Here is a 16,428-nt window from a genome sequence, read left to right as displayed (position 1 = left end):
GTTCCACCTTGTGATGTCATGGTAATACAGGAAGTACTCCACTGCGTTTTTAAATGCCGTCTACATTCAGTAGAATCATTTGGATCATTTCAGCTCCGGAAATGCCAGTCTCTGCTGAACAAAAGATAAAAGGTAGCTGTAGGTTCGGAAACTACCTTTGCATGACATCACAAGGTGCAACAGAGCATTTTGAGCTTTGGAGATGTACAGACTAATAATAAAGTGTAACTCAAACGTGTGAATGAAACAAAACACAACTCCAGGTATGGTTTTTAGTGCTAACAACATTATAACATGACTTGAACCTCACAAGAGTCAATTTTGCGTAATATAGGATCTTTTAAATGTACTTTACAGATTAAATATTTGCAACATTTATATAGCAGTACTAAACTCTGTTACTCACTCACTTCAACAGCTGTGGAATTCCTGTCAGTCAGTCCTCTAACTAAATCCTCATTGTTCACTTTAGGATAAAAATCTAAAGAACATACCCAGATACTGACGGGCTAAAACTAGTATCTATACTGAAAAAATCCCATAAAGGAACCTATAACATTAAAGAAACTACATTTATTTTGAGTTGAAAATTACATCCTATTGTGTATTATAATTGTGGTATCAAAATTTGTAAATGGTCTTATTTTTATATTGCACTTTGCGACCTTCAAGACACAAAAAGCGCTTTACATCAAGGAACCACTCACCCATTCACACACATTCACACACCAATGTACACAGACACTGGGGGCGAGGTGGGTTAAGTGTCTTGTACATGAACATAACAACAGTGGTCATCTGTTGGAGGGAAATATTGAGTTTCAAGATATTAGCTTACTAGAATCAAAATTAAGTTTAGATTTTTTTTCATTTTTAGGAATTTTTAGTAGGTCACTCCTGCTGCCTTAAATTTTCTGCGCCAAAATCTTCTACTCAAAAAACTAATAACAAAACAATTAGAAAATACTTAGCCTCTTTTTGTAGGTCATAACAGTGTTTTCTTTGCGATGCAGATTATCACAACATCATTTAGCAATTACTTTTAATCTAACGCCAGCATGGTTTTAGGAAATGCCTGCATACAACTTTTTACAAACATGCTGAGCGGCCAACTTTCACTTCATTTTGCCCTACTAACACTAAATTAACTGTAGGGTTGAATGAAAAATGGTTAGCGGCTATGTCTTAGGCCCTGTGTGCTAGCATCATAACAATAAAAGATTAAGAATAGCCTCGGAGAAGACGCGAAATGGGCTTGTGTGCTTTTTGGCAGGAGTCTGTATGTAGTACTAAATCACGTTCACACTGCGACTTATGACACCAGACCCCTGCCTTTATTGTGGTCATTGATTTAAAACCCAAATCCAGAGCACTTTAATTTACCAGCTGTATATCACGCTGACTGCAGACTGGACCAAAGTTGAGCGGGGCAGTCTGGCTATGTGTGAAAAAGGGTTGACTTCAGATGACAGATAGAGTGACACTGGTGAGGTTACAGCCACCATATCATATTTAGGGCCTGTCTTTTACACTGAATAAGTAATGTAACCCACTGAACTACTTGTGCCAAACATGAAACAAGGAGTGCCATATTTGGACAACCTTGAACCTCTTGTGTAAAGCTGTAGGCTAACAATTACACTCCAATGTCCCTAGTTTCATTATTTCCAAAAGGTCACAAAGATCTAATTCGGATAATGGTTTAAAATGTAATAATTCTTGCAGCATTTGTAAGGCAAGGGAAGTTTATTTGTATAGCACGATACACACAGTAAGTACAGAAAGTAATTCAAAGTGCTTTACAGAAAAAGAAAGACATTAAAATCACAATGCAAACAAATCAAAACATGCATAATCATCATAAAATTTACATAAAAAGAGAAGCGTGCAGAATAGAAACATTGCAGTCATATGCACAGCTAAACAGAACCGTTTGGAGCATGGATTTAAACATTGTCAAAGTAGAGGCCTGTCTCACATCTTCAGGAAGACTGTTCCAGGTTTAGTTGCAGAAAACTGAAACGCTGATTCTCCATGTTTAGTCGTGACTCTGGGCACCAGCAGGAGGCCGGTCCCTGAAGTCCTCAAAGTGCGAGATGGTTCATATGGCACTAACATGTGGGAGATGTACTTTGATGCTAGGCCATGCAGAGACTTGTACACACGCCGAGCTGCTTTAAAGTCTATTCTCTGAGCCACAGGAGCCAGAGACCTGAGCACAGGACACATGTGTGAAGTACTTCCTGGTTCTAGTCAGAAAGCATGAGCACATTTGTAGATCATTGCTATAGCATTGACTGTTTTACTGGTAGTTTCCACACATATCATTTTAACTGGACTTTGTGTTCATGAATACGTGTGTTGCCCAAAGACGCAATGACAGCGTTCATATGCAGGAACTGAAATCACACCATCAACCGTAGGATCAGTGGAAAAATGCTCTATCAAAGGAGCTACTGTCACCTTCTTAATCTTGATTTCAAAACATCGAAATCTAATAGCAATACTGAAAAAATCTATTTGATTAGTTCCCAAAATTGCACAGCCCAAACGCAGGCAAAAACTTGATACTTTTTATTGATCATGCTAGCAAACCAACCAAACATCCAAACAAACAAAACTTTGCTTTCAAACTTGGAAAAGAGAAAGATAACAAACTATCAAAGGGAAAAAAGTCTCCTTTCCAAACATCCTTAAAGACACATACTTTGCCAGACTCTTGGGTATCTAAAAACCTTATATTTAGAGTTGTTGCCGTGATGATTCCTCCTTTAGCGCTGTTTGTTTTGTCCCTCTTGGCCTTCTGCATGTCCATTTACCAGAATGTGCCGAAGTCGCCGTTGCCCAGGTAACTCCTCAGCCCTATAATGCTGTATTTCCCAGGTTACCCTGCGATTGTGCACAAGCGCGGAGTGAGAGCGCGTCTCCGGAGACTCTTTCCCTGCTCCACAGCCAAAAAGCCGTCCTCCAGTAATCAAAGCAAGTGGCTCGTCCAAAGCTTTGTGTTTGTCTCTGTTGTTGTTGTTGTTGTCACTTCTTTTACCATTGTCAACATGAAGCTACTGCCAAAAGATTTTTAGACATTTTTTCTTGCACATTATGACAGCTAAAGTGAATCACATTTTTTCTTTATACGGCTGTTGGTGGGTGGGTTATATGAGGCAGTTAGTGGTGATTTTGTCGTAAAAGCAAGCAAGAAAATGGGAAAATGAAAAGAATTTATCAACTTTGAGACGGGACAAATTGTGTTATGGATGAACTACTTGGTCAGAGTATCTCCAAAACATCTTGTCCTGGTTTGGTCCTGTTTTCATTCTAGTTTAGTCCTGATATAGATTTGGTTTGGTCCTGGTCTAGTCTAAGTTTATTTCTGGCTTGAATCCTAATTTAATCTCAATTTTCATGTGATGTTCCATATGCATGTAGTTAAATCTAGCTGCAAAAATGTAATTGAATTAGTAATTGCGATGGAAACTGTGCTAATTCGTTCATCACTTCCAAACCCGTGCGTACCTGATCAAGTTTCGCATGTTTAGCAACCCCCTTGTGTGCTTTTATTTACATTAATTAGCCTCACCTAAACACTTGACTACACAACAGCAGGTTAATTGTGGTCCATTAGAAGCGGTGGTGTTTGGCTTAGGGCCGACAGAAGACCAGTGCGGGATAATGAGGCGATCGGACACAGAGTTACACCGTCAATCTATGAAGGGCCTGCTCCAACCGGGCAAGTCCAACAGCCCAGTGCGAGACGGGGTCAGACAGCAGCTGGCTTCATTACACGCCATTACCCAGCTCCGCAGAATTGAATCACCCTCATCAGCAAGAACAATGGATCTGTTTGGGAAAGTTTGGTAAACGTAATGAACGAGGCTGCTTGAAAGAGAGACAGCGAGTTTGTAGAAGTCTGTCTCTCAATGGTACGAGCAGAATCTAAAATGTTGGAATTGGATAAAATGCTTTGGTCGATATCATTCCTAATGGTATTTCTAAGGGCTATGGTCCATTAGTATTTTATCTGATGCTCAATAGTGTCTTAAAATTTCTATTAGTCAACAATTATTTTATTCGGATTATGAGGATTTATATGGGCCATAGCGGAGAGAAGAATGCATGGAGTTTAATGGAGTTTTTTGAGTGACTGAACAGTTTAATCTGCCTTTTCGCTTATGAAGATGGTCATTGCAAGTACTTGTCTGTGTATTTGTACTAGATTCTAATACTTTTGAGAGCTTTTGACAGTACTGTGCTATTTTATATTGGTTTGCGTCCCATTTAGAGCCCTGTTTTAGTCTTGATGTAGACTCGGTTTGGTCAAGTTCAAGTCGTGGTCTAGTCCCAGGTTAGTTACATTTTCATTCTCAATTTGACTTTTGACCTTTGCCCTTTCTCTTTTTACAGACAGTGTCGAGGATGAACTTGAACTGTCTACGGTCCGCCATCGTCCCGAGGGCCTGGAGCAGCTTGAGGCTCAGACACGATTCTCCCGCAAAGAGCTGCAGATCCTCTATCGCGGCTTCAAGAACGTAAGTCACCACGAGTATTCCCAACGGTTTTAGGCGTTTGAAAGGTTAATAATCTAATGGCGAAAAGCAGGATTTCAAAGGAGTGAGATTTGCTGTTCATCTTAGTTGTTTGTTAATTCAATCTGCTTCTTCATAGAGCCCTCTTTAGTTCAAAGTTGGGTCAGTTAATGTTGACAACAAAATCATATATTGATAATGAAGCTCATCGAGGCTAGCAGTTATGGGTTTGACTTTGAATTCTGACCGCAAGTATCGAGCTATGTCCATTTATATTTACAGTCAATTGATCTAATGGCAGAAATGTGCAAAAATGTGTCTGTAAATATTTTTGTCAAGGTTCAATTATCATCACACAAAAGATGAATGGAAAGTAAGTTCAGAAATATGTCAAAAACTGCTCTTTACCTTTGCATGAATCTTCCAATATGTATTTGATTCATACATTATTATAAACACAGCGGTAGATTTAACAGTCGGGTATGTTGGGTTAACCTTGCAAGCTCTACTGTAAATACTCTCCCAACTACTCAGATGTTTACAGTTCGTTGGCTTTGTTACATTATTAAACACGATCACTCTTTGTTTCTCCCTTTGATCAGTTTGACGTATGGTTTTTACAACACAGAGATGACAGCGGTATTGCGTCTCCTATACAGTTTCTAACACCGCAGTCATCATTTTTTTCTCACTTGTGCTGCAACAAAAACCTTGTATCCAGGCAACGCGGTTTTGTCAATTCATCAGTATTTTGATTTTACACATAACGATTTCAAATGGAGCGCAGGGACATATATAACTCCTATGGGAGATTCAATATGTATCCAAACTTATCATCCAAAAATGCTGAACCTTACTATTATTTGAAAGAGATTGGCTCCATAAAGTTGTCATATTAATCTTATGGCTTAAAGTAATTTCAACTGACAACCATCAGGTCCTTGGAGTTGAATAATGCCACAACTTTCCGAAGCTGTTGAGAAAAAATCATTTCACTTTTGTTTATTTGTGCTGACAGAAAAGATTCAAACTTTCTACCAGGTTTTGTTTTCATGCGGATATGCCCAGTAATTCAAGAGATATTAACTAGAAACCAGGTAAACAAATCAGCAGTCTGACAGCTAAACAACAACGTCTGTTATTATTATTATTATTAGGTCACTTTTCAATGCCAACAAAGAACATTGATATATAGTTTTGGGGTCATGCAGTCCTTACATCACCCTGGCTCTATTGTGATCTCTGGTGTGAGGTGTAATGAGATGACCCAGAATTAACACAACCCAAATTGTCTGGCAGTGAGAGAGCAGCAGGAGCGGTCCTGTGGTAGTGGAACTCCCATGATGCATCAGTGTTCCCGCCGTGTCCTCCCGCAAAGCCAGCCCATTAGTCGGCCTCCACTAGAGACGCACAGAGAGTTAAGGAGCGAGCTAACGAGGGCTGTAATTTGTGCCACACACTGATCTGATTGCTCCGCTCAGGGAGACTGTGAAAAGGCATTCTTATAGAGTAACTCAGCCGTATTGACTAAAGGAGGGGGTTCTCAACGTGAGGTACAGGGATTGCTGGGAGTACCTGATGTTAACTGATACCAGAGAAGACTGAAAGTAACATCGTTTTCTTTATTTCTCAAAAAGTTCTACATTTCTGGTTGGATTCGTTCTGGTTAAAAGTCCTATATTACACAAAATGGATTCCCGTGAGAGCTTTAAACCGTGTTATAATGCTGTTACATCATCAAAAACAGACACGGAGTTGTTTTTTGTCTCATTCACACATGTTTGAGTAATCATTTATTTGTCTGTCAACATCCCCAAAGCTAAAAATGCTCTGCTCCACCTTGTTGATGTCATGTTGTGGTAGTTTTCAAGTTAAGAGTTACCTTTTACCTTTAGTAGAAATTGGCAATTCCATGGGCTGAAAACCTCGTAAAGATGCTAGTGAAGGTGTATGGAGTTTTAAAACATAGTGGAGCACTTCCTGTTTTACCATATGACATCACAAAGTGGAACAGAGTGTTTTCAGTTTGAGAGGAGAACACAGCCTAAATATGGAGGGTTTGTGTGTGAATGATACAATACAAAACTCCAGGGTGTTTTTTGATGAGGAAATATTATAACACAGATCAGAAAATGGCATATGGGTCCTTAAAGTTCTTGTTTAGTCTTTGTTATGGTCTGGTTTATACATAGTCCAGACTTCCAACTGTTTAGAGATCTAGTTTGAACAAGTCTGAGCTAGAATTAGTCTGTTTTGGCTGTATTAAATCTTGTTTATTTTCACCCATAGAAACGTGACCTTAGGGGTATTATATTTCCCAGCTGTACTTCTTGCCGTGTTAAGTTTGAGAATCATTGGAGTGAATACTATCACTATTACACAACTGGGTCAAACGAGCAGAGCGTGTACTTTGGAAGGACTAGCTCAGCATTGGTTTGCCGCATGTGGTCAGTTTACATGACCATATTTAACCAAAAGCAAAACTACTCGCCGGCAGCATTTTCCATTCACTCCACAGATGGTCTTTACTATCTTTGTTTGAATTACAACTACTGACATAAAGAGCCTGTATATACTATCAAGTACTGAGGCATGAGAGTAAATTGTAATGTGCTTTTGGGGAAGCGTTTAATGCTGATGCAAAATATATGGAAATTATGTTGGAGCAAAATGATCAAATGGTTCAATGTTTAGGTATGAATGGAATCTTCTCCTCAAACAGCAAAATAACTCATCTTTATATGAAGGAATAACTTGTTTGCACTGTTTAGAACAGGGGTGTCAAACTAAATTTCCACATCAGCAAAATGGGCCAGATGTAACTGTAAAACCGCATAAATATAACTGAATGTAATCTAAAATAAACGTAACTGCTTTTTAAACTTATTACTTGACTACAAACATTGCATATGCGTTTAGATGTAAAAAATATGACTGTAACTGCGTATCTCCTGATAAACTGACATTTTAAGACAGTCATATGTTTTAATTTACCTTTTCACGGGTCACATAAAATGACGTGGCGGGCCGCATTTTGTCCCCGAGCCTTGAGTTTGACACATGTGGTTTAGATGTTTATGGGATTCTTGTATTAGTTTATTTAGAGACCTGTAGACCTGTTTAAAATCTGCGCAGAATCCTAATTTAGAAACAAAAATTACAGTTGCTAGGTATTCTTTGAGTTCTTGAGGAAGGTCTGAGGGACCCAAAAGCTGTACTAATAAAAGTGAACCAAGAGTGAGACAGTGTGCGGGGAGTCTTCTTAAAACCTTTCAACTAAGTGCCTCTCCTCCAACGCCCCCAGTGTCCTCCAGTCAGGTGTGCGAAGTATACACAGAAATTAGGTATTCTTTGAGCACAGAATGCTTTGTATCACAAATATAGTACTTGCCGTGCTTGCAAAATGAAGTAGAGTTGACTCGGTTTTTGGAGAGCTCATATATGGTTGGCACTTAGTATTAGCGGTGTAGCTAACTAGCGCATTTACCACTTGCTCTTAGTGCAAGTCTCTACTTATAATCACACCAGTTTGAATGGACTTGTTGCTGTTTGTTGACTGAGATTGAGCAACTAAAAAAAAAAAAAAGATTTGGGCTACAGTAGCTCAGTTAGAAGAGTGATCCGAAGGTTGACGTTTTGAATCCCACTCTCGACATAAACCGTTCATTCAAATCACTGTTAGATCCACTGATTCACAGGTTGGCGGTGCGATTCCAGCTCCCACAGATGAATGCTGTTGTTGTATCCTTGCGACACTTAACCCACCTTGCCCCTAGTGTCTGTGTTCATCGGTGTGTGAATGGGTGAGTGGTTCCTTGATGTAAAGCGCTTTGAGTGCCTTGAAAGTGGGAATGTGACCATTTTTCATTTTTCACTACTTTTATGACTTGCCTTAGTGGAGGTCTGAACTATCAAAGTAATTCTAGCAAAGAGATCCCACATTTATAAACATTTTTCGGAGCTACAAGACCGAACAAGCGGTGAATAGTCATGACAACAATTGCTCTGCTAAACCTTCAGGCATTTTTCACGACTATTTAATCCAGAAGTTAACAGTTTCCAAACCCCTACTGGCCAATAACACAATGACAAGACACTCTAAAAAGAAATTATGTTGGCTATTAAGCTGAAAACGACAATAAGTCAGATCCTGTATTACAAATTGTCTACATAAAGTTCCCAGAGTGCATAAACATGGAAGAAATGTTTTTATTACATGTGGCGAAGGCAAGTGCGCTGGAAAATACAGCTGTAATCCTAAAAAGGCACAGCCGGACTCTGACCCTGAAGGCAGACTTTTAAATCCTCACAACTAATAGGAGCCGATGCGAGTTTTGCCCCAGTGTCCTTGTGCTCATGGTTTTAAAGGAAGTGGGGCTGTTCTAATGCGGCTGGATGCATGGGGTCATTTGTATTGGCAACAGACTTCAGGCCTCATTTACGCAAGATGTGCTCAAAGTGCAAAGTAAATCAAGCAAGATGTCCAAAAGAGAGGAAATGAGATGCTGAAGCCATGAGAGTTTTTCCGCATGCATTATGGACAGGGTTTGAGGTATAATTTAGGGCAAAGATATGATAATCAAATTCAAATGCAAAAGCCTGTCACTGTTTATCAAGGTGCATTGTGTAACTTTTCTGGTGGAAAGTACCTGCTTGTCTCCATGGAGATATTTTTTAGAGTAATAAAACATCTATAATTGAATAAATGCAAGATCGACAAGTTTATTGCCATATTGTGGAACATTTCGGGCAAAGCAATAACATCTCCATGGAGACGAGCAGATGGCGTACCTTCCACCAGACAAGTTGCTTTAGTGAGTATTTAAGTGTGATTGAAGAGTGGAGCTGGGAATCTAACTCACAACGTTCAGGCTGGCACAGAGCCCAGAATGTGTGCTGCGGCTTACCACAGCTCATCAAGATGTATGTATTGTATTTATTTGATTTGGAAAGGAACATTGCACTTGTCTGGCAAATCCAGAATGATATCTCTGTGTGTTTTTATACAGATTGATATCAGTCCTTTGTCCTCTGTCGTCTCAAGCCCGGTCAGACGTGATCAGTTTTTTCCAGTGATACATGTGAAACACAGGAGCTCACTGGTCATCTATGATTTACAAATAAATTAAAATTGATCTCACCTCAGATTAACAGTTTAGTTCTTTCATTCATTATTCTTTGATTTTGCAGCAATCCGTGATGTTTTTCAGCTCCTGTGATATTTTTTTTTAATTTTTTCTGATTAGGACAGACCATGCGTGTCTAATTGGCTAATCCACCTGTCAATCATGCCTATTAGAAAATGGGGAGATGTGCCGATTACCAGACTCACACCATGGTAAAGTATTGAAGAAGTGTCTATTATGGATCAGGCAAACACTGCAAAATAATCAAACCTCAAACATGTAAATGGTTTTAATTACAGCAATGAAGAAATTGACCACTTGACTTGAAGATTTTATGCAAGTTCAGTTTTTTACATTCATTTATTTATTTCTTGAAGATCATTGTTTCATTGTCTAGATCCACACTAGAATGAAGGTCTGTTTTGCGAGAACTAGAACTAGGGCCTTGGCCAAAATCTCAGCCAGTCCCTTCTACATTCTGTACAAATCCAGAAGGCTCTAGAATCAGACCATAGAGTGTGAAAAACCTCCGTCCTATCTTGGATTGATTGGTTAATTCGTTTGTTAATCACGCCGTCTGAAATTGGGAGGACAGGAAGGATATGGTTCCAGACCCATTTGTCTTTGTAAAGTTTTGCCAAAGCATGTGGCTCTGGCTGGATGGGTAAGCTACATGCATGTTAGAAATGTATCGTCATGAGTCACTTCATGAGACAAGTGCAACCATCATGAAACTGCAACATAAACTGTCTAAAGAAGTGGACTAAGGTAGTGTGACATCAACCATAGCTCATCGAGGCTAGCAGTTACAGGGGCAAATTTAGAGCCAAGTTTTATATTTGGAATTCCGACTGCGGTATCATAGCAACCAAAGAGCCAATCTGGAGCGAGGCTGTTGAAGGCAATGTCCCTTCCTGGTTTAGCATGGAAATGAAGCTTAACAATGCTTTCAATCAAATCTGTTGCTAACGGTAGCAACCTTGTGGAAAGAAATTATCTGATTTGTCTGTTATTAATGTTCATATCTTGATTTACGGAAACAATAGTGAAATAAAAATACCAGGATTGTGTCGAGCGGGATAATATGAACATTTTAAGGCCAAAATGACAAGTCTGACAGCAGTATTTATGGAGAGAGGGGTGACAGTTTTTCAAAAATAAATTGGAGCCAGAGTCGATGGAGCAGGAAACGTGCCCTGCTCACTTTTTATTCGGGATGCAGTGGCTAGCAGGTTAGCTATGTCCATTTATATATACATTCTATGCTCCAGATCCACTTGTCTTTGTAAAGTTTTGTCCAAGTGTGTGGTTCTGACTCTCCATGTAAAGTACGTGCTTGGTTACAAATGTTTTATCATCACTCTCTTCAGCCTGCAACTGCAATTATAAAATAACCCCAGTGAAATAATATGTAAATGAAAAACGTGGCTTCATGTCTATAAATATTAGCTGGTGGTGGCCTCGTTGTAGAACATAAACCCCAGTACTACTTTGTCTTCCTCATTGTTCACAGAGCAGAGCACCTCCTCAGGCTCTAGATTAACATCTTCCTGTTTCTACCCCATTATGACAGGACCAATGCGTCCGCTCCCAGGTTGGTCCTATCCTAACATTGCTGCATCGCTTCACAAGTTGCCGCTAAGGAATTTCATGCCTGAGAGCTCGTGCATTTCACAGATTGTATTTGTGATTTTCTTATCATGGTTGAGATAATTCAACAAGCGAATCCAATGAGCACAAATCTATTCCGTGACCTCTCGCTCTAATAAGACGAGCGCTGTGTGTGGGATTCACAGCGCGGATAAATGAAACGTCAAATCTGAAATGGTGAGGCTTTGTTTACACGTCTGTCTGTGCTTTTCAAACGATGACTATGGCTTCGATATAAATGTATTGTACCTATACAGGGGAGATGATTGCTCTCATTAAATTCCTTTTGTTGTCTATTTATTAGACTTTCAGCGAGTTTACTGCTCCCTCTAGCTGTGACAAGAAGACAAAGGTAAATGGTTTAATTATCCCACAGGACAAGTCTCCAGTAAGTGAGAACTCTTTGTTTTTTATGCAACTGTGCAGAAAGAAACAGAAATAAAACTTTAAACTTTACTTCATCTATTAAGTGACATTGATAGAAGTCTTAAAAAACTTGAAACCTTCTCTACAATTCTTGGTTTGATTGCAGTAGGCGTGGCACGATACTGAAACTTAGTGTACGATTATCACGGCCAAAGTAATCAACGTTTATATCACGATAATTATTAAAGTTGCTGACAGTTTCAAAATGTTAGGGATATGAATAATTGTAGTTTTAATATTAGGAATAGATTCCATGTTTAAACTGTTATAGTCTTGTACTTTGTTTATAAGTGCAATCAAGAAAAGAACATTATTCTCAACCCTTTTTATCACAATAAACAATCTAATTTTGATGCGTATTGGGTCATCCCCACATCGCAATATTTGAGTTTCAAAGTTTACAACTACACAAGTCTTGATCAAGGACAGTTTGAATGCATCATCTCGCTCTCGTCTCTTTTGCAGAAGCTGTGGGCGGACATTTTCTGAACTTTAAATTGAATTCTGGGGCATAGTGTTAGAAGGTGATGACTGTATAGCGGCCTTTCTTTGCTCTCAATCAGAAACCTGCCGATACCGTCACTGCGCTGTAACTATGATAAAACACCAGCAGATTTAAAGTTAGATGACAAGTTTTTTTCACTTTCTTTTAAATTTGTGCAGATGGCTAATAAGAAGTGGATCATTTAGACCTCAGCCAGTGATGTATCATATTTAATCAGCGTGCGATCACTAATGACAGTTTTAATTGCCCATCTGGGGTAAATGGAGGCCCTCCCTGCTTCCTTAAAGTGCCTAATTACCTCTTCCTCATATACAAGGTACACAGCTGACAGCCAAGTCACTGATATAAGCAAACAAACCTCTAATGAACAGTGGCCTAACCTAACGCATGCTGAGGTGAGGTAGTTGGAGGTAGAGATATTGGAATTGTGATTTTTTTTTTTTTTTTTAAGTAACGCTGCATTTTAGTCTACTGTACCAAACATAGATGGCTAATTGTCGTATTTGTGCAACTGCATGTACTTTTTGCCATTATAGTGTTAAAGCAGACCTACTTTTCAGAGCTTTTAACCATGCTAGTCATTTCCTCTTCTCTTTTACCGTCTCATAGTTGTTTTTGGAGTTATTCGTGCATGTTTGAGCAATCTTAAATAGCTTATTTTCAAGACACCATATTGCCGATCATCTTTGTGCAAAAAGGTGTTTTTTCTGGTGGAATGTGCGCCATCTGCTTGTCTCATTTTGATGTTATTGCTTTGTCTAGAATGTTACACAGTATGGGTAAACTTGGTTAATCCTCATGGAGCTACCAGGTAAAGTAAAAGGCTAGTGCTACAGTCAGGCATGTCCACTCACAGAAGACAGAGGCAGGAGGACACTGCCGTTGATATGAAGTTGATCCAAATAGCTTCATCAGACCGACGTGTCAAGCAGCAGCTCTGCATCGTCCACTCATACAAATATATGTGATCTGAGAGCTTTTTTGTCCAATTTCAAGCGTTTTTACTGTCACAGCAAACTGCACAGCTCGACCCTAGATTGGCCGCTTTCTCATTGCACTCGTCCCGCTCCAGAGTGCGGGTGGAGCTGCTGTGAGACCTTCTGTTTTAAGCTCTCAGACCGGCCGTTTACTGTGGTCCAGAATGTGACTGTCAGGTTCACACCAGCACAAGCACCGCGCTCGCAGGAAAAGCTCTTTCATGTCGACCTAATGGCAGTGTGAAAATGAGCTTAAATTCCGTTTTGTGGAACAATCTGAGGTCTTTTTTATAGAAATTGTTAACAAAAATCAATATACTCTAAATTTTCGTTTATGTACCTTCTTTTTTTATTATGATTCCGTACATGTATTTATAAATTGTCAGAACTTTTTAATTTAAGTTAGCTGTTATTAAGCAGTTTGTCTTTCATTTGGCACCTCTTGAATTCCTTGAAGACATTTCTATTTGCAAGACTCACAAACCTACACATATTTGATAAAACACAGTGCCGTGCCGTGCTCTGTAAAATCACTTTAGAGCCTGTCACTTCCTCACTCAAAGCGCTCTTTCTTGTGAGTACTTTCTCTAAGCCAAATCTGTCTCCCTGTGTGCCAGAAAGTATTCTCCTCCAAAATGGCAGAAATAGTCACAGAAGCTGGCGCTCTGAAATATGGGAGATAAACATGCAAAAGAGCACAAGCAATTTTAGGTCGCACAATATGGTCAAGTGGAAGTGGAAGCGATTTTTTTTCAAATTATTATTAACCAAAACTCTGGACAGGCTGACCAAGGATCTGTGTGAGTACAAGTTTATCATATCACTGTACCTGTTAGTTATACAGTTAGGGTCTGGAGATATAGCGTGTCATCTGTCATTCTGAAATTCTCACTTTAATCCATCTTCTGAGACGGTGGCTCAGCTGGTAGAGTGTTTTTCCACTGATTTGAAGGCTGGTGGCTCTCGACACAGGTTGACAGTGTGATTCCGGCTCCCACAGATGAATACCTCAGTTGTGTCCTTGGGCAAGACCCCCGGCGTCTGTGTCCACTGGTGTATAAATGTGTGTGTGAATGGGTGAGTGGTTCCTTGATGTAACATGCTTTGAATGCCATGAGTGAAGTAATCATAATGTAATAATGTTTTGTCTGTTCAGTATCATTCAGATTTCATATAATTTTGTATGTTTAAAAGTATTTCACTCTGATATTTACCTAAAATGACTTCTGGAGGCACATCTGATCCCTTTTGTCTCACTTTCACAGCTGAGTTGGCAACACAGAACATGCAATCCCCACTTTTCTACTGCAAAAACTGTGGAGTCCTGAAGCCTGTTTTGTTTTTGTTTCTAATACAGTCTGTGGTATGGAGGATGTATTGTTAATGTCATAATGAAGAAGTTAATTAAATAGCAGTCATTTATTTCTCTTCCATCTGATCAACGCTGCATGGCAAAAGAGCATAAGAGAAAGGCTTATACACCTTGAAATACTTTTTTCATTCATGTATTTTTGAGCAATAAGAATGGAATCAGTGTTATATGTGGAGATAGATGACATATCAGCTCGATCTGTGATATCAGACATATCACAGATCGATATTTTGTTTTGGTCAATCTGCTGCCTAGAAAATACACACAAAGCTTTATTTTAATACTTTAATACAAAGAGATACCTGCACAAAACATGACTACACAGTAAAGTAAAATAGAGCGAGTGAGTTTGTAGTATTTAAACATAAATGTAATTTGGGAAAAATGATCGAAATCACAAAAACATATCGACCCACAACTATATCGGCAGAGCTTAAGGGTCATCGTTTACTCTGTGTTTTAAACAATCAGCATCAGCCATTAAATAAAACATATCAGTCAATCTCTAGTTATATGGATATAATTAATGCCATGCCGCGGAACATTCCAATGAAAGTGATATAAAAATACAAATATAGAGGACAGAAGGTGGCCTACCTCCACCATCAGGAAAGTTACGCAGTGCACCTTTAAGTACATAAATGCCTTTACTTCAGTCTGTTTTCTTTTGGCTGGGATCTTATGCTTTAAGAAGTTTAAGTTCTAAAACTATTTTTAAAAAGTCAGATTTATTTATTTATTTATTTTTTCTGTTTCAATACTTCCTCAAAGTTGCTCTTGTTATTATACAAATTTGAGTAATATCTGAGTTACATTTTTTTTTTTTTTTTGCAAACCTTCTAAAACTCTTGGTTCCATCTTTAAATGTCTAAATTTGGACCTGGTCAAGTATTAGTCCACTTTAATCTTGACTTAGCTCTGAGTTAGCCGTAGCTTTTGTTATTGTCTTGTCAGCGTAGTCCAGGTTCAGTCAAAGTTTAGCTGTGACTATCTTCCTCTAACTTTTTTTTTTTCTTAAACTCACCTTCCAAAATGTTCAAAATTACATTATTACTCCCATTCCTTCTGTTTTCTTGTGACTTATTTCGTAGAGGATACCCTTCAGCCTGTTCTTTCCCCTTCCATAACCACATTACATCTTATATATTGTACGCAGAAAAATATCCCCTTGGTTTGGCACATCGCAATATCGCTCAGGTAAAGCATTTCCTGAACTGCAAACTCAATATCCGGGCTGTGCGCAGACCCCGGCCTGGCTGACTGTTGTGGTGGGCACAAATTGAAGCAGTGAAAAGTGTCCGTCTTTATTACAGCAAAGACTCAAGGTCATCTTTTGAATCACCGATAGAATCTTTCCACAAGAGTTACGTAACAGTCTTTTCTGTGTGTTTCAATAGATACAAAGACACAGGTGGGTGACTCTGGTAGAAGCTGTAGTTTCCATTTTTCTGGTGGTTGTGATTTGCACAGCTATTATAATGGAAGAAGATGCTAGTCCTTTAGGCAAGACAAGGCAAGGCAAGTTTATTTGTACAGCACAGTTTGTACACAAAGTAATTCAAAGTGCTTTACAGAATAGGAAAGATGTTAAAATCACAGTACAGCAAATTAAAACAAAAATAATCATCAAAACATTAACATTAAAAGAGAAGAGTGCTGAATAAAAACCTAAACAGAACCATTTTTAGTCTGGATTTAAACATCGTCAAAGTAGAGGCCTGTCTCACATCTTCAGAAAGACTGCCCCAGGTTTTAGCTGCATAAAACTGAAATGCTGATTCTCCATGTTTAGTCCTGACTCTGGCACCAGCAGGAGGCCGGTCCCTGAGGCTCAGAGCGTGAGATGGTT

At 39.0% G+C, this 16,428-nt stretch overlaps 1 protein-coding gene across 2 annotated transcripts in view; it reads left to right on the top strand.

Moving 5' to 3' along the window:
- The window catches only part of kcnip4a (potassium voltage-gated channel interacting protein 4a), an 87,433-nt gene that overhangs the window by 59,627 nt on the left and 11,378 nt on the right, over positions 1–16,428 (top strand). For both annotated transcript variants that reach the window (XM_033983987.2, XM_055228974.1), the window contains exon 2: positions 4,402–4,526. In XM_033983987.2, coding sequence (XP_033839878.1) covers positions 4,402–4,526 — 125 coding nt within the window. The remainder of the gene's footprint in view (positions 1–4,401; positions 4,527–16,428) is intronic.

The sequence above is a fragment of the Periophthalmus magnuspinnatus genome, chromosome 18, assembly GCF_009829125.3.
Source record: "Periophthalmus magnuspinnatus isolate fPerMag1 chromosome 18, fPerMag1.2.pri, whole genome shotgun sequence".
In the NCBI taxonomy this organism is placed as follows: domain Eukaryota; kingdom Metazoa; phylum Chordata; class Actinopteri; order Gobiiformes; family Gobiidae; genus Periophthalmus; species Periophthalmus magnuspinnatus.
Note: the sequence above shows the minus strand (reverse complement) of the source record. Positions and strands in the feature narration are given on the sequence as shown.